The sequence below is a fragment of the Chaetura pelagica genome, unplaced genomic scaffold, assembly GCF_000747805.2.
Source record: "Chaetura pelagica isolate M959 unplaced genomic scaffold, ChaPel_1.0 scaffold29, whole genome shotgun sequence".
In the NCBI taxonomy this organism is placed as follows: Eukaryota; Metazoa; Chordata; class Aves; order Apodiformes; family Apodidae; genus Chaetura; species Chaetura pelagica.
The window spans coordinates 2,016,082-2,036,561 of NW_009970720.1; the positions used below are offsets into that span (position 1 = coordinate 2,016,082).

The 20,480-nt window shown below is 37.8% G+C and overlaps 1 protein-coding gene across 1 annotated transcript in view; it reads left to right on the forward strand.

Moving 5' to 3' along the window:
- The window catches only part of ABCC4 (ATP-binding cassette, sub-family C (CFTR/MRP), member 4), a 148,234-nt gene that overhangs the window by 46,870 nt on the left and 80,884 nt on the right, over positions 1-20,480 (forward strand). The window contains exons 17-19 of the mRNA XM_010006355.1: positions 691-728; positions 1,083-1,183; positions 4,167-4,313. Of these exons, the coding sequence (XP_010004657.1) occupies positions 691-728; positions 1,083-1,183; positions 4,167-4,313 (286 nt within the window). The remainder of the gene's footprint in view (positions 1-690; positions 729-1,082; positions 1,184-4,166; positions 4,314-20,480) is intronic.

Below are 20,480 nucleotides of genomic sequence, written 5' to 3' on the forward strand. Positions count from 1 at the left end.
GAAAGCTTATGGAAAGGATTGGCCTGGGCTGTAAATTTAGACAAGTTATATTTAGACAAGTTAGTTCCTTTTTGCTTGTCCATTAATTGAGTCTGTTGGAAAGACAGCTGAGCAAGATCAGATCTTCAGAAGACCGCCCAGAACTTAAATTTCACGTGAACAGAGGTGTATTTTGAGATAAATAACCCTGTTACAAGTTTGTAGTCACCTTGGCACAGAAGGAAGGTGGCAGTAAGAGTTCCCCCCCCTTCTCATCCTTCAGCTCTGTTTCTTGTGATTATCTCCCGTAAACACACATTTCTGGATTGGTAACATTAGAAAGTTTGTTAATCAAAGAGCATTTTGAAATATCTCTAGTAGCAAATTTAGGAACTGAAAAATGAGTTCTTTACTGTGCAATTAACATATATTAGGAAGAGCTACTATAATTTTGTTTACTTAAGTGTATTGCTTTCCTTTAGTTTGCTATCACATAAGGTAATTTAAGGTAACTTCTTTCTTTGTAGAAGGTTCTAATGCACCTTCTAATGTGCTTTGCAAATTGCTGCTGATCTTGAAAGACTGGATGGCATGCTTTCCTGAATATGTGATGTTTTCCCAGAGAACATGAAAGAATAGCAAGGAAATTTAGTTTTCTAATGTTTGTTTCATTTAGTAAGATGATTCTTTTATTTGCCTCTTTTACTCAAGGTGGCATATGTGCTGCAGGACTGGTGGCTTTCTTACTGGTAAGTTGATGATAATAACTGGTGGGTCATTTCTGCCTTTTCAGTCAAGTGCTGTTTGTCTCATAAAAATCAGTGTTGTATAGGTGGTGGGAGAAGCATGTTCTGGGAGACTTCAGAATATGCTTGATCTGTTTTTGATAACCACTAATTTTGTGTGGGGAAAAAACTTAAACTTTATACTGAAGTGATCCTGTGATTCCTTCTACTCATGGTGTGATGCGTGACAGCATTAGTGTGATGTATCTCTTCAGCTAAGGATTTCAACGGAGTTGAGTCTAGAAACAGTTAAACATACTCATGAATATTTGCAGAATGTGATTTGATGATGGTTATTGTTTGTATGCATTTCCACAGGGCAAATAATCAAAAAAAGCTGAATGTCACAACTAATGGAAATAATGGAGCAAACGAGACTGAACATCTAGACCTTAACTTTTATTTGGGAATTTATGCAGGTAATTACAGATGCACATGTGTGTGTCTAAAGAACTATTTATTATCTGTGCTGTCCTAAAAAGCAGTTTTGAGAGGTGTGAAGCAACAGCAATATGCGGAGGTGTGATTTCTGGCAATAACTGAGTCATGTCTTAACAGATTAGGAGCCTGAGTCTTGCTTCCTGACTAAATTAATTGGAATAAATAAAATATAAAAATCTAACAGGAGAAATAGTTTGAATGCAGACTCTTAATATGCTTTGCCTGGATTTTGGAAAGTAAACTAGGAATTGAGTATTCAAAAAGTCAGTAACCGTAAGGCTGTGGTTATTGTCTATACTAATAGGTCACTGAGCTAAATCTTGAGTCATTATATGGATGGGCAAGAGGGATTAGACATGGATCTTCATTCTGTGCCATTCTGAAACTTGGCATAGCTACGTTCCTCTGAAGTGCTGTAGCAAAAGAACCGGTTTTTAAAAGCATCCTAGATGGGTATGCAAAGCAGGGTGTTAGAAAACATTTTAATATATTTCAATAGGTAGCCATGCCTCTGAATATGCAGGAAAGGGCATTCATCCTTGTATTCAGACATCCAAACGTTTTGAAGTACTGCTCTGAAATGTAGTAAAAGTGGGCATAAAAAAATACTGTGTAGGAATATGCTCTCAGACTCTGTTATTTAGCACTTCTAGTTATATATAGTTTTGTATGGTGTGGTGATTTCTTGATGGAGTTGTAAATTATAGGTCTGAGAAAACAGGTGGAGTACCAGAATAATACGCATTGAATATATTCAGAAACATCCCTCATGGGTGAGCTGATAGGAAGAGGATTTTTTGTTTGGGTTTTTTTTTTTTTTTTTGGGAATCCATGTGACCTGAGTGTTTGACAGAAAACATTGTGCTTGGCCTGGGAAGCAACAGTTTAGGAGCCAGATAAACTTGGCTCTTATTTTCTCCATGTAATGTCTTATTTCATGAGGCGTTCCAGTGGACTGCTCAGTATGATTAAGTGTGGCAAACTTGGCTTTCTCTGACTGTATTAACCTAAGCCATGTTATGGAAAATTTTATCCTTTAAGGTGAATTTTGTTTTAGATAGCAGAACAGCAAAAGTTACTTTTATATTTAAATGTTCAGATGGCTTAGTGAGATTTTTGCAATAGCTGAACACAGGCAGCATTGAGTTACCTACACAAAATTGTAAGTGAAGTTGAAAAAGTTATAAAGAGATAGTCTATTTCATACAAAGTACATAATATCTAACTTAGCTTTTCCTATAGCTTCTGTATAAAATAATTTAACATTTTTATTTCTGATTCTGTTTGGCGAAAAAAAAAAATCAGCATGGTAGTTCCTTCCTAGTCCTTGTTGTTTCTATGAGACAAGATTTAGGAGAGTTAAAATTTCTGTTAATAAGAAACCCCATTGACCAGAACTGAGGTACTAATTCCACACCTTTTTCTATAAAGGGAGCATGCAATGTGTCCTTGTCTCTCTCATACTGAGATGGTAAGCTTATAAACAAGGAAAGCAAAAACCTTTGTCATGACAGAGACTGGCTGAAGGACTTGAAAGTAAGTCTTGTTCCTCCCTCTTCTCCCCAGCCATTAGGTCTTTTCAGGTTATTCATTTGGTGAGGGTCGTGCCGACAGTTTCCAGTGGCTTCCAAGCCTGAGTAAAGTTGTACAGAAATGTGGGGCTCCCAGGGCGTGCACCCTCTCCTTCCATGGTCCCTACAGGCTGCTTTTAGGCATGGGCTTTACCATGGCCTCCTGCTCAGTGCCTCCTCTGCTTGCTTTTTGCTTGACCCAGCTTTACTGTTAGGGTACGTGTAGTTACTGTTTGGCAAGGTTGCTTGTTTTTTTATCTCTGGCCTGGCATACAGCAGTAGGGACAAGGCACATAAGCTCTCATCCCAACATCCTTTTTTCTTCATGTTGCCATGTTCTGTCTTGTTCAGCACATTGTGGAACATGGGCAATAAACTGTGAGCAGACAAACAAAATGGTGATAACTTCTCTTGTGTTCTAGGAGGATACAGCAGTAAGCAGGATGGAATAACTGATTGACTTAACCACATCATAACATTTAAAACTGCACTCTTTCCCAATGTTACTGGAGCCGTACCTGCATTATGTGTAGTTTTAACTTGACCTTAGAATAGGCCATGTTTTATGTTGATAGTTAGAGTCTAACTTCAGAGTTAGGTCTGAGCATCTGGACTGGTGTTGGTTATGCTTAGTTTCTGGAGTAGAACACCTGGAGCCTGGGAGTGCTGCCAAATACAGGGTTAACACCTTCACTGTTTGTCTTCATTGACTGGAATTAGGGCACCCACACTGGAGATTACACACACCAAAACAGAGCAGCAGCAGTCTCATTATTCTTTGTTTCCATCTTTCACCCTGTATCCTCCCTGTCTTGTAAGTGGAGATGGGGCTCTATTTCACAGGACAGAAGGGATGCATCCTATACTGTATTAAAGAAATACACATAATTTCAATGATTTGATGTGGTTTACAAGCAGAAGAATGGCATGAGTGGTTTGGGCTGACTGAGAATAACTCAAGGTTGTCTCTAAATAGCCATGTGTGTATTAGTTGGTTAATACCTGCTGGCAAATGTTGAATCTTCACAGTGACCTCTGCAAGCCACAATTAGACACGGCACCGTGAAATGAATTTCTTAGCAAAGCTGTTATGCACAAGATTTTAATACTGATTTATTTCATGGGTTAACAGACATTTCCTGCATTTCTATAAAGTACCGATTCTTTCAAACTGAAAAAGAGAAATTGGTTAAATCAGTGGCATGATAGTAACTGAAGCTAGTGACAAATAGAACACATCTATTTACTGTGCTCTGAGTCTCTAAACTTAAATTCGGATTCTCGCTATACATAAAATTTTAGTTCTGTTTTATTTTTAATTTATTTTCCTTGTGAAAGATTATTATTTATATGCATGCTCTGACAAATTTATTTATTTTTTTTATTTCAGGTTTAACAATGGCTACAATATTGTTTGGCATAATAAGAAGTCTTCTAATGTTTCAAGTTCTTGTTAATTCTGGTCAGACTTTGCACAACAAAATGTTTCAATCCATTTTGAAAGCTCCCGTCCTGTTTTTTGACAGAAATCCTATAGGTAAGTTCAGTAGTAAATATTTAATGTACCTCATTGGTTCTGTTAACTATACTGTTTCTGGGTAATTACGATTTTATAGTAATTTTGCAAGTTTGCGGCTTTTGGGTTTTTTTCTCCTTTTACTTAAAAATCTGTAAATTTAACAGTGTGGTCTTTTTAAATTTAAAAGTCAGAATATTGACTGCTTCTTGATTGTTGATCTCACTCTCTTCAAGTGCAGTCTGCAGAAAAATGAATGACCTGTGGCTTTGCTGTTGTACATTGAACTGCATTGCTGTTCTGATTGACTTACACAGGGATGCCTTCCATGTGCTGAATGTACACACAGGCATTTTGTGAGGATGCCTTTCTTATACTTTTCTTTGAAAACTTAATCCCAACAATTATTTGCCCTTTATAAAAAAAAAAAAAATAATGTGTGGTATTCCACAATTTTTAGAAACTGTATAGCTTACTGTCCTTCTGGAATGCACAAAAGTGTAAAGCATGCAATTTAAAACTGTAATCCAGATCCTTAAGTTCTTCAAGAGAACTGAGAGAGAGGCTGGAGCAGAGTGAAGAGAATGGGGAAGTGGGCTGACTTACTGATTTGCTAGCCAAACTTAAATGAAAAACAGAAATCTGATAGTTTTCATTCTCTTGAAGAAAAGAACATAGGCTTGTTCTCATAGTTCCAGAAGCTGTTTAGTTATTGTAAGGGTACCTAGGGATGGCTTTATTGTCTTTGAGAAATTAGTAATACTTCCAGTAAAAAAATACTCATGTGGAGAAAAGGTTCATGTCCATAATATGACAAATGAAACATGTACAGGTTCCCCTTTTTAAAAAGTAAATCTACAACTGCAGAAGTTTAAGGCTGTGTTACATGATCTACCTGTGCTGTGAGTCTGTGGTAGTGTAAATTCAAGGCTATTGCAAAGGGTTAGAAGTGAAACCATAAGCTCAGATGGCAGGTTAGTGGAGAGCTAGTGAGAGCACATACATCACAAGAAATCATAACACTGATGGGGTTTGTTGTCAGATTGGCAGGGATTTTCCTTTTCTCTCTCTAGGTCTTCCCCCCCAACCTTGAGCAGCTTATGGAGTAACTATTTTTGAGGGAATACATAATCATCTTGTAAGAATGCCCGTAAACCTGGCTTATCATAACAAACTAAGAACTACAGAGTAAACATCAGGCGCAATAAGTGACAGTTTGCTTTGTAACATACTGTGAAGCTCAAATTAGCAGTGCTGTCTAAAAGTGACATTCATAAATCCTGCCTGTCACTGGTATTCACACACTGTCTTGACTTACAGATGTGTGTTTTTATTCACCAGCAGATATTTTATAATAGAAGATTAACTTCAGTGTGCATGTATTTCTTTCCTTTCATCTTCCTTTTGGTCATGGTGTCATGCAAAGGTATTGCTGTTCTGATCTGTACCTCTTTTGAAAAAAGGAAAAGGAAAAGAGGACATACGAGATGATACTCTTGTTCAGAACTGCAGCATGTAGCAGTTTTGAAATTCGGTTTCAAATCTCTGTGTTTCATTGTCTGTTTTTTTATTGTGTATTTATCTTTTAGAGCTTCAGATGCTACTTTTTTTGCATTAGGATGAGATCTGTTTAAGTAGAAATATGTTTTCCTTTTTTTCCTTTTTTTAATATGCCTTGCTATGAAAGACATACTAAAATGAAATTGGAATTACTAAAAGCTCCTTTTTCTGTTTGTGATTGTAATAGCCAAGCCAAACTATTAGTTATATGCCGTATTAGCAAAGCTGATACTGCAGTGTCAGATCTGTCATTTAATTATCCAGTGTATTCTCAGTATTTGTGTGAGGTCCTTAAGACCTTAGCAGAAGCAATTGGTGAACTGACTTTTACTATTTTATTTATCCAAAAATAATCAACAATTAAAATATGGAATGGTCAGTATTTTAAACACAGGTTGATTCATATTCCAAAGTCAAGGAAGGAAATTTAAATAAATAAACGTCCCAAGCTCCAGACAGTTCTTACTGGGGAAACAGACTAATGAGCAGCATCAGGGAGTCGACATTAGGAAATGGAAATACGTGGTGAATCATGACATGTCTGTCAGCTCCCAACAGTGTAGATCCAATCAGTTGTGGTGAATAAGTGAGATGACTTATTTCTAAAAAAATTATGCTTTGTGAATCAGTTTAGGCATAAGCCCAGAATCTTGCTTTACGGATTGCATTAGCAATATATAGGGAGGGGAAGGTTGTAAAGGGAATAGTAACGAGCATCTTACCCAGATAATACAAGAATTTGAATGTATTTTTGGAACCTGGATTACATAGCAGAGACAGAAGAGGAATATGAGGACCCCTCTCCTTTCTCCCAGTATTTGTATGTACACAGACTTCACCTTTCTGTAATTTGGCATATATCTAACAATAGATTTTACTGCTTTAAGTATGTTTTGCATTGGAAGTACCTTATTGATAAACAACTGTCTCTTTCTTCCTTAAGCACTTAACCTAACCCTATTGAGCTGATAATCCTAAGTGTCTAAAGCTTATTGTGTTATCCAGCATTCAGAAAGAATGATCAGGTATTTATGACTGAAATTCAAATTTATCAGCAGATATCTGTACAGCTTCACTTAAATAGCTATAGTGAAAGCTTGATGGGAACTTAGAGATTAAATGGTTGTGTTTTAGGCTTTATCATATCTGACTTGTCTGCATTTGTTAAGGGAAATTGTTTGGTTTTTGGAGTATAGAATTCGACTCTTTCGAAGCTTCCCTTGCTCACCTATGCATATCCCAGTAAGGAATTGCATGCATGTCAAAGTACCTGTGAGGAGGAAACATGGACGTTTTCTACCTCACAATGAATGCTTTATGTATTTCTCTTCGTGTGTCACTTGAAGGAATATAGTGCTTGATTTCTGTGCACATCTAGCACAAGAGGGCAGCATGATCTGTTTTATCCCTGTCTAGCATTGCAACAGCTTGTTAAAAGGATAATAAAATTTATCTGTTATGTTTTTAGAGATGATATTTGAGTGAAATTTCAGCCTCCCCACGCAACAGTAGCAATGTGGTTCTGTTCAGTTGTCCTCATTATCTGCAAGTATAATATTTTCTGGTAATCTTTTGCAGAGTTAAGTTTTTCAGCCTCATGTGATGCTGAGTTCAGGAACTTTATTGACTTTGTAGTTAGTGGCCGAAAGTCAGATAACTCTATATAGTCTTGCTTTGGTCCCATCAAGGAGACCTTCTTCAGCCATTACTCCTTTTAGTTTTGTTTTTAATATGTTTGTAACATTTCAAAACAATTTTGATTGAAAGCTGGGTAAAAGGGACTGAGATTTCAGCAGCAGTGTCTTGAATTGGGAGTTCCCTCTTTTGAAATTAGTTTCTTATTGATAGTTTGGGAAATCCTGGTTTTGAGAAGGTTCAAGATTTGATTCAAGATTACTTGATTAGCTTGTAAATGAATTGTTCTATTTTGGGATTTGGTGACGTCGATTTCTTTAGAGAAGGTATACTAATGTATAACTGCATCACTTCCAGTAATGCTAGTTTTAGTGGAGATGGTGTGTAATTTTGAATTGCATCGAGTTTAGGAAACTGAAACCTGCTGCTGCTGTGCTGATGGGTGCTGTAAGAATGAATTAATGATATGCTCAGATAAAATAGGCATCCCTTCCTTCCAGAGATCTGTCTAAAATTAAAATGGACCCAGGACCACTACAGAAATGTATATTCTGTATGCATCTAGCTATTTGTTTTTAAAAATTATTGTTTTATTTTTTTTTAATTACATCTCCTCAAACTCTTGGCTCTAATAGGTCCTGGAAGGAGGAGAAATATTTTGGCAGACATGATAGCATTTCTGGCCTTCCTAAAAGTAGAAACCACTAAATCCTATGATGGTTTTCCTCTACCTGTTAAATTAGTAGATTTCTTTTTTTCCCTGCAAATGCTTTATGGAGGCTGTAAATAAACATTGATCCCTTTGGGTGCTTACTCAGACTTTAAGGTTTGACCAGGTTATACAGAGAAATATTCAGTCTTGGCAGCCAGAAGTGACATGCCAAACTAAGAGCTAATAGCAGCATATAAAAGAAGACCCCGAATATTAAAAGATAAAACAAGTGAAAGAAAGTTGTTGTTATAATAAAGAGTTTGTTTTTCTTTAAGGCATAAGATTTTAATTACGGTGTTCATAAATCAAGTGTTGAAACACTTATAATTTGACAGAGAAAGTTCCTTTAAAGGATTAAAAGCATGTTCATCAATGCTCAAGTGCCTGTCTGCATTTTATCTGACAGAAGCATCAAATGGGCAATGTTGTCAGTGTTTAAACCATATAATATTTGCAACAAATATGATATTTCAGCAGTCTGAAAATTACAATGCTGATAATGAGGTTGTTAAATTATACTCTATCAGTTGGATACTGAAACTGTTCTAGTTAGTGTACATTAATGTATGCTTGTTCACACAAGTGATTCTGCTGAACAAGTAGCATGTTTAAACAAGAAATACTGGTCTTCAGCCCTGTGATTTACAGTAGGTAGTGTTTTGGCATATCATGCAGTTAACAAGGCAAAGCTTCATGTTAAAATATTTCGTTTATAGTCTCATTCATCACTGATATAAATATTCAGTAGCAATGCCAGAAAAGGTATTGTATTCCTATTTAACTCAATGACTCAATTGCTTTTTTTTTCGGAAACAAGATCCGTGCTATCTTCCTGATGCAGTTTTCAGATATTTCCTTGTGGTCAAGATGAATTCTGTGGGATTGTGAAAAACTACCGGTTCTTTTGACAGCTTTCATGTTCTCTTAAGCTAATACAGAAAAAAATACATTGTTCTTAAAGCAGCAGAGGCTTTGTTTTTTACTCTCTGTGCCAAGCTCTAAAGCGTGTTCACGTGTGCGCAGGTTTGTTAGTTTATGTTGAAAAGAAGTCCCTATAGGACAACCTTTTGTTACAAAATAAAAACACAAATTCTCTCTTCCGTGTTGGTAATCACTTGCATTTGTTGTTATTAAGATGGCAACACAATAGGTTCCATCAATCACTGAGATCCTTAACAACCGCACAACGTTGTAAATATTATGTTTGGGTGTTTGAGTGGAACAGCTCGTCACTGAAGTAGGTGTGGTAATTAAAACCTGCTAGGTTGCTACATGTGTTTAAAAAAATAAAAGCTTTAATGCTTTTCCATATAACAATGGCGATATGTACTTAAACCTTATCAGGGTGTGATTATTAAATGATATTTTGTGGGAGTTGCTCATTTGCTGTTAGTATTATCACAGCTTTTGTTAAGAGTTTAAATAGTCTTACACTTCCATGTGTTTTATCACCATTATGATTCTGTCAGGAACCTTATAAAGTTGATTGCTATAGGAGTAGTCTTTAAAGTTAGTTAAATAGTACTCTGGAGTTGTGTTTACATTTATTATCTATTAGCATAACTCAATTCAACTCTATCCTATTTTTCTCTACAATAATAATTGAATGAAACTTGGCCGTAAACTGATGAGACAAGCCCATTACATTTTCAGTTCACTGAGTCAGTGCTCGCCCTATTTACGCTTAATACGGGAGATGAAATTAAAAGGTTTATGGAAAAGCTGTTTGTAGGAGGGGACGGGATGTTATTTGATAGGGAAATAGCGTGAAGCTTGTACTGACAACCGCTTCCAAGTGCAGTCTCTTGCTTTCCTGGCACAAGATTTCACGTCCCTTCACAGAGATTTTCCATCTCCTTCACATTGAGATCCCCTGGTGTGGAAAGCAGCCTGCTGCGAAACTCATTTCTGACCATATGCTGACCTGCCCAGATGCTGCAAAGTCTAGTTTTTTTATTTGCTAAAGCAACCATAAGGAGAGCTGCTCTTGCCCCACCTCAGCCAAGCTCAAATGAAGCACCAAGACAGAGAAGCCTAATTAAAAGTATCTACATCAGGAGACAAGCCATTCAGAGACTTGAATTTGGAGGAAAGTAAAAATGGAGTTATGTTTAGTCTTACATAGGTGGTAGACTGTTTGATATTTGTGGCAAGGAGGAAGAACATGTTGACTGGAGACACATGAAAACAGAGGGAGAGACTGCAGTAATACTGACATAAAAAACTGCAAGGGGCTTTAAAGAGGGCCTAGCTGAGATTATGTGGCTGCCAATAATAAGCTTTTGCTTCAGATAATCTGAAGGATGGAGGGGGGTTTGGTTTTCATAATAACTAGTTTAAATATATGCCTTTTTTTGTTATTTTGAATCTGACTACAAACTGTTGGATGCTGCTCTACCTGTTCTGTATAGCGGGGATGTATACCACATGGATAGGGCCTCCACTCTTGCTGTTCATTGATGCCCATTTTGAGTGGAAAATCAGCATTTTTGAGAAATTAGGAAAAACTTTGACATCCGCTTTCATTCGAGCTTGGAAGAAGGCAGAAGCATTTCCCAATAAATGAATTTATAGAAGAGTAGGGCAGGGATAGTGAATAGGGACATGATGAGAGCACCTATGGAGAAGGGAGCCCAGCTTTCCTCCCTCTCTGATCTTGAAGACATGGCTTCCCCATCCCGTGTCAAAGTCCTACACTTCAGGCTTTTGGCTCTTCTGGGCTTTTTCCCATGCCATAACCTTTCATTGCTGTTTCTTGGAGACACACAAACCCAGTTAGACCTCTGTGATGTTTGCAGGAAAAAAACACTTTAAAAAAAATCTGAATGGCTGAAAGAGACAATTACGGAGTAAATCCATTTCATTAGCACTGTTCTGCTTTATGCAGCACAGAAATGTCTCTCCCAGATGATCCTAGGTAATCTGCACGGCAGCTTCTGGGTGAATTAATTAGTCAGGTTTTTTTTCCAGATTGCCAGCATTTTGCAGATTATGCAAGAAGTGAAGATTAGTTTGTGCCTGTGGTGATCTCAGAGAGTGTTTGGAAACAAAAGGCGCTTCTCAATCCAAAATTTAAATTTTAGTGTAGAAAAGAATGGATGTTGTATGTGAATCTGCACCCAGACTAAAAACCAGAGGATGGAAATCAACAGCTTGGGAAGCAGAGGTATTGAATTGAGCTCGACTTGAGTGTGCTGCTCAGTTTAAAAAATACAAGCTCTGTCTAGTGTTAATTACTAAGATATTTGTGAATAGTACAAGACAGCATTGCTTGCTTGCTTCCACTCTGTTTTCCCTAGCTATTCTTTTTTCTCTGTCAGAACCAGTAGGTACATTGTCAGGGGCTTTTTGTTATGTATTCAGGTGAATACATGTGCAGGACCTCCAGCAGGTTTTGATTTCTGATGTAATTTTATGCAAGATAATGCTACATTTGGAGGAGGCAGCACTATGACAAGCTGTAAATGTTGGCAGCTGTCATTCTTAAGACAGCTTTACAAAGTATTTTAAAATAGCATCAAGCATATGAAGAACTTTTTTTTGCTTTATTACTGGACAATAGTCCTTTCATTAGAATAGTAGTATGTAATGGACATTAATTATTGCTGTGGCAATACCAGCCTTTGAGGTAGTTAGCTTCATATTGCAGTTTTGTGGAGATTTGTTTTAATGTTAATGTTAAATTTTGGCTCTTCTTGAAGATTTTCTTAGGTGATTTTCATGTGCCTGTTTTGTTACTATAGCTTTTGATTTGGGCTTGAGCAGAATATTTAGTTGTGGTTGTGGAGTGAGGAGATTTATGAAATGTCTGGAGAAGCTGAGGTTGCTTTAGCCATTACTCACCTAATGCTGAGTAGGAATTTGTACTTACACAACCAGCATGTGAAGCCAGCTGACTCGTATATATATGGAAGAAAGGTGTTGAAGTCTTCGTTCTCAGCTGTTTGGTTCAGAGTAGAAGTGTATTGTATACTAAGGAGGTGGTTTTGTTTTCCTGTTGGACTGCATTAAATATTCACAAATGTGTGTTGACCTGTGTGTATTACAGAATCATAGAATCATTAAGGTTGGAAGGAACCTTAAAGATCATCAAGTTCCAACCCCCCTGCCATGATCAGGGAACCCCACCAGGTTGCACAAAACCTTATCCAACCTGCCCTTAAAAACCTCCAGGGATGGGGCATCAACAACCTCCCTGGGCAACCCATTCCCCTTCCTCATCACCCTCAGAGTGAAGAATTTCTTTGTGATGTCTAACCTAAATCTCCCCTCTCTCAGTTTAAAACCGTTACCCCTTGTCCTATCACTATCTTCTCTGATGAAGAGCCCCTCCCCAGCTTTCCTGTAGGCCCTTTTCAATTACTGGAAGGCTGCTATGAGGTCTCCCTGGAGCCTTCTCTTCTCTAGGCTGAACAGCCCCAACTCTCTCAGCCTGTCTTCATAGCAGAGGTGCTCCAGCCCTTTGATCATCTTGGTGGCCCTTCTCTGGGCCCTCTCTAACAGGTCTGTATCTTTCTGGTGCTGCGGGCACCAGAACTGTACACAGTTACTCCAGGTGGGGGCTGACCAGAGCAGAGTAGAGGGGCAGAATCACCTCCCTGGCCCTGCTGGCCACACTTCTTTTGATGCAGCCCAGGATGCATTTGCTCTCTGGGCTCCAGCACACACTGGCAGCCCATGTCAGTCTTTGTATCTGCTACCACCCCCAAGTCCTTCTCCTCAGAGCTGCTCTCCAGCCATTCTTCCCCCAGCCTGTATTTGTGCCTGGGGTTGTGCTGACCCAGGTGCAGGACCTTGCACTCAGCCTTGTTGAACTACGTGAGGTTGGCACTGACCCACCTCTCCAGCCTGTCAAGGTCCCTCTGGATGGCATCCCTTCCCTCTTGGATGTCAGCCACACCACACAGCTTGGTGTCATCAGCAAACTTGCTGAGGATACATTCAATCCCACTGTCCATGTCTCCAACAAAGATGTTAAACGGCACTGGTCCCAATACTGACCCCTGAGGGACACCACTCGTCACCTGCCTCCATTTGGACATAGAGCCATTGACCACCACTCTCTGGGTGCAGCCATCCAGCCAATCTCTTATTCCCCCATTGGTCCATATATCAAATCCTTGCCTTGTCAGTTTAGAGACCAGGATGTCATGTGGGACAGTGTCAAAGGCTTTGCACAAATCCAGGTAGATGACATCAGTTGCTCTCCCACCAGATTTGTATATAGTTGTAGCATCCCCTCATCCTTCCTCATTTGCCAGTAAAAAAAAGAATTCTGAAGTTGTTAGTGCTCATCAAATTCAAGTTTTCATCATGTGCTACTTGTGCAACATCTGTGACATTTGTAAATTCCAAAGAAGTTTCCTAATTTCATGGGTTTTCTGTCCACCAGCATGGCCCTTACCAGTTTTTCACCCACTGTGTACCTGAGTTCATCCTCTGCTTTTTGTGTCTGGGAATACCTCTCTTCTGTTTCTCCCAGCTCCTTTTTACTGTCTTCTGCATATGCTTTGCTCTCTTTCAAGCATAAATCTTCACTAGCCTTGTTAGTTCTGGGATACATAGTGCAGAGTAATCTGAAGGTGCGTGGAAAGCTGAGAAGGTGAAGATTCGAATCATGGACATGATTGCTGGCAATTAAAAGGTATAATGGATGAAGGATAGGTGGCCTAATTCTTCTCTTCCTGTTTTCTTTTTATCAGATGATGAGATTTCTCTGTGTGTGGCAAACCTGTTTTTCTCAATGAAGTTATTGTCTGTTTAATATGCAAATGATGCAATGCAGAATATTGCTAATTCGTGTGTAGGCAAGAAAAACCCCTCTGCTTTGTGGTAAGATTCCCTTCATTGGGAATACATGTTCTTTTGTCCCTGCATGTATTCATTTCTCAGCATAATTTCATGTTCATCAGTTTGAACGTTCACAATCCTAAATAGATACAGTTCAGTCTAAATTTTCAGACAAGACTCCTACATCTGTTTTTAAGATGTCATAAGTAATTTCTTAGACAGGAATACTGCTCCCACCCCATCCTTTCTAGGACATGCCCAGAGGACAGTAAGAGTTTATATGCTGGGGCATTTGCTCAGTGTTGTCTTTTTCTTTCTCTCCACTTTTTAATATGAGCATTTAAAGCTGTTAATAAACTTTACATTACCTCATTTATCTCTTCTTCCAGTGCACTTATTTTTTGTTCACCATCTATCACACTGGCCTTTAGAGAGAAGGTGGTGTCCATCTTCACTAAGAGAGATTTGGCTTAGCATCTGAAGTGTTTTATATGCAGTGATCTTCTCATTACATAGCATAATGAACAATTTCAGAAGTTCTGTTGCTATCTGTCACTCGTGTTTGCTTTCTCTTCCCTCCTACTGAAACAGGGGAATATATCTTTAATGCTGGGCAGCTTAATGAAGAACTTTGTATTTTTGTTAGGACCTGTAAAGATGAATAAATCTTTGCATTGGCTAATGAGATAGGAGCCTAAATTTATTTCAATTTACAGAAGGAGAAACTAAAAGCAAACTGAAATGCTGAGGTTCCTTTGCCCGTTCAGACCAGATTAACTGTATGGCACTTTCTTGGTGAAGTTATTGTTAAGTATAAATGGCATCTTTATTATGGGAAGATTATCCTTTCAGTAATAGAAGTTAAGGGTTCAGTGAATAAAATATACAATTTTCTGGCAAAAAATACCCCAAACCAAAACTTCTTCAAATCCATAATTATTTCTCTTTTCTAACCATTTAGGATTCCAGTTTGAGGATTATGTATAATGAGGAATGACCAGGCAAAGAAGGATATTCACAAGAGTTAGCTTAAGCCTAGGTTTACCAAGTATATGATGGAGAGTCAGGCTCTTCCAGGGTGTGACTGAGAGCACCAGTGTAAGGCTTTTGCTCTAAATCTTGCTGGAGAAGAGCTGTCTTTCCTACTCACTGCTGTGTGGGGATTCAAGGTACCTTGCTGTCTGTGCACTGACGGATGGTTGTCTTGAAGTCGTCAGTATTTTGAATTTACCGCTAAATATAAAAGAAAGAAATTAACCATAATTTTAATACTTATTTTTACACATACACAAATATATTAAAACATGTATTAATATATATTCAAAAGCTATGTTCTTTGCCTGATGTTAGTATAGTGCCTCTTATTCCCTTCCTTCATTCTCCAGTCTCCTCTCAGGAGAACAATTCTCCCTCCCCCTAGTCTCAACAACTGGCCAAAAGTAAGCAATTACTCTTAGCCTTCAAGAATGTTTTTGATATTTCCTGACTAAAAAATGATAAAACATTTAAAAGAGCATTTATAATAGTTATCTTTAGTCAGCTAACTTTCCTCTACCATTGGATAAGAAAAGCAAACGCCAAACTTAATGCTCATTTAGGACAAAAGATATCTGCAGAAACCTCTGCAAATTGAAAGCACCAGAATTGTGAAATATAGATGGTTTTAGATTTAGAAGTGTCAATTTTCTATTGAACTAACAATCCAGAGTGAACATTTTTTCCCCAATATTTTCAAGAAAAAACTAGTTATACTAGACTTGTTAAAGTAATAAGAAATATTATCAAAGGAGCACTTTCAAAATAAAACCTAACTGGAGAGAAGAAAATGCCCTGAGGTTTTTATTAAGCTGACAAGTTTTAATATTCCAAATATGTAGCGACAATGATCTTTTTTCATAATTAAGCAATGAGTATGGTTTAATGCTGAATTCAAAGCCATCCACTAAATGCCACTTAAATTTAACCCCCCCAAAAAAAATCCTCAGCACATAAAATGGAAAAAACACTCCCAATGTATTTTTTTTAACTGAGATAAGAAAAAATAAACTGTGCTGCACCTCAATTTAATAACCGTGTTGCTGAGCTACTACCGAAGGCTTAAGGAACAGTGTTTAGAAGTGATTGTTCAGAAATAAATGTTTCTCAAAGATTATGAGAGCTTACAGAGATGATTTTGTTTACCTGCTGAGTGTTTGAGAGTAGAAATGCCCAATCTGACACTTCCCAGAAGTCTTTGTTTGCTTAAAAAATAGAAACATTCCTATAGAAAAATAGGATTTAATTAGTTGTTTTCCCGTATTGACCATGCAATGAAGTAATACAAGTATGTACTTCTAACGGACACGAACATTTTATGAAATGCAAAATCCCCAGTTTCTGAAATGATCTGATTTCAGCTTAAAATGCCGTCCTGTGAGCAGTGCTTAGTTTGTTATTACCTTTGTGCTTTTTTCTGTTGCTTGTTCTTCCTGTGAGCTGCAAGACATTGAAATGCCTACTGACTGCTTTTTGTTAATTCTAAAGTAGCCATGGCAGTGTTTTGAACAGAAATCTTATGCATTTTTCAATTAAAGAGGCAGAAGGAGAACAAATTGGTATTATGTTTCTTGTAAAAGCAGAATCATATATTCATCCTTTGACTCTATCGCGAGGACATGCAGGAATATTATACTGAAAAGTGAACTCCAGCACTAGAAGCAAATGGCATTTGCAAACTTCTTTGTGTTGTATCTAAATGGCTACTAAGTAAATGTGATGACTTTCAGCATGGCAGAAAAAGACTTAAAAGGCCCTTCACACTCCTTAGATTTGATGTACAGCAGTGAGTGGTTCATACTTGTCTTTCATCCCATCTTTAAAGTGGGAAGGGTGGTTCTTTGTAATGGAGCTTGACCAGCAGACAGACAAAACAAATACACTGTTAGGGGAAGTGTGATAGGTACAAGGCTTCTTCCTCAGACCAAATTTGCCTCTTGCTATATGCTTACTTATGCTGTAATACCAAAAGCAATGCAGAAAGGAAGCAGAGCAAGGAAGGCAGTTATTTTGCTTAGTGAATTCCAGACTGTCCTCAAAGGCTCTGATACTTCGATCTAATTTAGTCTTCTGATTTTCTGTTGATTCTTCCAAATGCTTCAGACAAAGCCTCTTTCTTCACAATTGTCAAATTTCATTGAATCTCCAGTCTTGGTGATAGAGCTTAATTGTCAGCAAAATAAGTCTTGGTTTCTGTAAATTGTTTGATCCTCAATTGGTTTAGAAGTAACAATATACTTTCTTTTACAGGGTTTAGATATTGTTTCCATGTGGCATATGGAGCAAAGTTGGACCAACTAAAGAAATTATTTCAATTGTTTTCTGTCAGGAAGGCTTAGACAAAAAGCTTAGTCTCGGATCCTTTAAAGTTCAAGCATCTGCCACTAGGGGCAAAAATTATTTTCCTGTAGGCATTCATCTTTTATTAGAGATTTACTGTGCTGCTTCACTTGGTTGATAATCTAATTTAAACTTCAGAGATGAGTCATACCTCCTCAATGGGATTCACAGCTAGTTTAAATTCTCTGATGTCAGTTCTTCCAGGATCTCTTTTCTGAATATAATGGTCCTTTGGTTGTCTGAACACACTGAGCAGGAAAGAATGTGTCCCATGCAAGCAGTAACACTTCAGAGATACTGTTTTACAACGGCTTTTGTTTTCGACATTTATTTGGGTTTCTAGTTCAGGTAGTTTGTGATGTCTTGACTTGATTTAGGTCCCAAGTGTGGCAGGTAGTCCATTGTGGACAGACTTCTGCAGTTATGAGGTGGTACCTGGCTGAATAAGAAACGTTCTGGAAGGTGGAATAGACCTCTCCACAAGAATCATGTGTTCTACTATAGACTTTTGGTTAACGAGACCAGCATCTACTGTGCCAACTGTGATACAGCAGCTTTCCAGAAAAACACTGGATTATGAAATCATACAAAACCTTGATATCAAGAGACATTTCAGCCTCTTTTCTTTGGAAAAACATAATATACGAACAAATAAATAAGGCCCCACATGTCCAGAAAGTCCCAACAGGTTTTAGAGTGATCCAAACGCCTGAACTTGTTTGTGACCTCTTCCTGAAATCATGACCACTGTATAGCTGGGCATTAAGAACTTCAGGAATTGAATGCTCGTGTTTGGAATGTGAATTGCTATTTAAAGGTTTTCTCTCCAGTGTCAGTCAAGGACAAAATAGACATTCAGAAAGTTAAGAGGCATTGTAAATACCATTCAACTGTGATGAAAAGTTTATTGGATGCTTTTCATAAGCATTCTAAAATTAAGCTACATTTTTCAAACCATCAGCCAACATTTGTTCTCTAAATGTTATAATTAAATATCTACAATGCTAAGTTGTTATTAATTAATACTCTATAATATTAATAGTGGTTGGGTTATTGACACAATTTTGCCTTCTGTGGGTTTTTTTCTTGGCTATGCTTTTGTTTTGTATGTTTTGACAATATATCCACATGTTGATCTAGAATCAAGTTCTGTGCTTGTGCTGTTTCTTGAAGAAGGAAGGAAAAACACAAGATATGTTCCCCTCATATAATTTCATTATTATATAATTTCATTATTTTATTTTTCCCATTTTAATCTTGCCTTATCAGAGGTTTGGCTGATGCCTTTTTTTATATGCAGATTAAGAGCAAAGCAGTTGTTTTAAAACAAACTTTCCCAAAACGTCTGGGATCAGATTATTATCAATGATTATGTACAAAATTTTGTTGTGTTTATTCCAAAGTATAACTTCTACTTTAGGTCCATGAGAGGATTTTATACTGGTTTATATATTAGATATGGATAACTGAAAGATAGGTATTTTTGTCATAGTCTTTTCATTGCTTCTGTAGTTGCCCAGTTCCTTGCAGTCCTGGAACTTCTTTCTTCCCAATATTTCTGGTGTAGTTGCAGCAGAGAAGCTGCAGAGTTTAAAAAAAAAACAAAAACAAAATTGTGGTGAAGATCGATGTCAGAGAGACAAAATGAATGCATAAATAAGTGAACTGTTAGGATTCAAAGAGAGAGAGATTTATTTTGAAGGAAGAAAGGAAACATTTACTGAGAATTCCTCTACCTGAAATCTTAATTGGTCTTGTGAAGTCTTAAGACCCTGTGTGAATGAAATTAAACACACTAATTGGAATATACTCTAAAGACTAAGCCAGCTGTTGCCCCTGCAGTTCTCTAGTTAGCAGAGTGAAATTTTCTCTGGAAGAGCAGTTGAAAGCAAGAAGTAACTGAAATCCTCTGAATTGTTCTCTATAGTTATCTCTCTCAGTAGAAAGAGAGTCTTGCCTCATCTGTCCAAGTATAACCTTGTGAGTAGTCTCTGCGTATCAAATGCTTATGATTTTGCAGTGTGTGCTGGTGCACTTTGCCATCTCCTTTCAGGTGACGGTGGCCTTTTGGCTTCCACAGTTTCAGCTTGGAAACTCTTTCAGTATCTGATCTCTTACTTGCTGTAAGGATTTCTCATGTTTTTTAGCATAAAACACTTTTCCCTTTGCCTTTATTGCTCATTCGTAGTTATTGTATTCCCCTATCTGGCTCTTTTTGTCACTTTCCATATCCAAAACACTCGTGCACTCTTCTAGTGTAAGTGTTGCAGCCACCTTCTGCTCACTTCTGTTCGCACTTGCTTTCTCCCACGCTGTTAAACACTTCCTAGCCTGTGCCTTACCATGGCTCAGGCTTCATACCTTGGGTGTGCTTGGGATGACATTTTCTTCTCTTATTCAAGCATGTTTATTTGTATCCAGAACTTGTGCCATTGTATGGAAAAGGGGAAAGGAAGAAGTAATGTTGAAGGAAGAAGGAGGAGAGGAAACAGGGAGTGGATGTGCAGTGAATGAAGCAGAGGGTGAAGGAGGGGGCATGTGCAAGCAGCCAGTCTGCACAGGGCAAAAATTCAAACCAATATGTACAAAGCTTTCTTGGTATCTAAACTCCCCAGATTTGGCAACTTCTGTGGCTTGTTACTACCAGCTAGTCTTTTGACAGTTCTGTCTTGCAGCTCTTCCCCAGGGCCAGATGGAGAAAAGCCTTTTTTTTTTTTTTTTTTTGACCTTTTGGCCCCAGTGTACTTTGAGGAAGTCTGCCAGGAGGTGTAGAAAGGAATATGGCTTTATTTGAGCATTAGCCCTCTTCCCATGCAAAGCTCTTACTGTTCCTGCACCTGGTAACTGGAGCTGTTGGCACACTTCTCTGTTTTTCCCTCCCTCCATCATCATTTTGCCTGCTTATCTTTCATGCTTACATCTTTGTAACTTCCTGCTCTCTGTGAAGTAAAGTTCGTCCACAAGCTGGCTCTTCTTCATCTTAAAATCATCTCTCAAGATAAAACAGTATCATTGTAACCACAATATGACTATAAACTGACAGTAGTTAAGCATATGGGTGGAGAAACTCATTAATTCCCTGACCCCTTTGTTTTCCCATACTTGAAAAAAAAGGC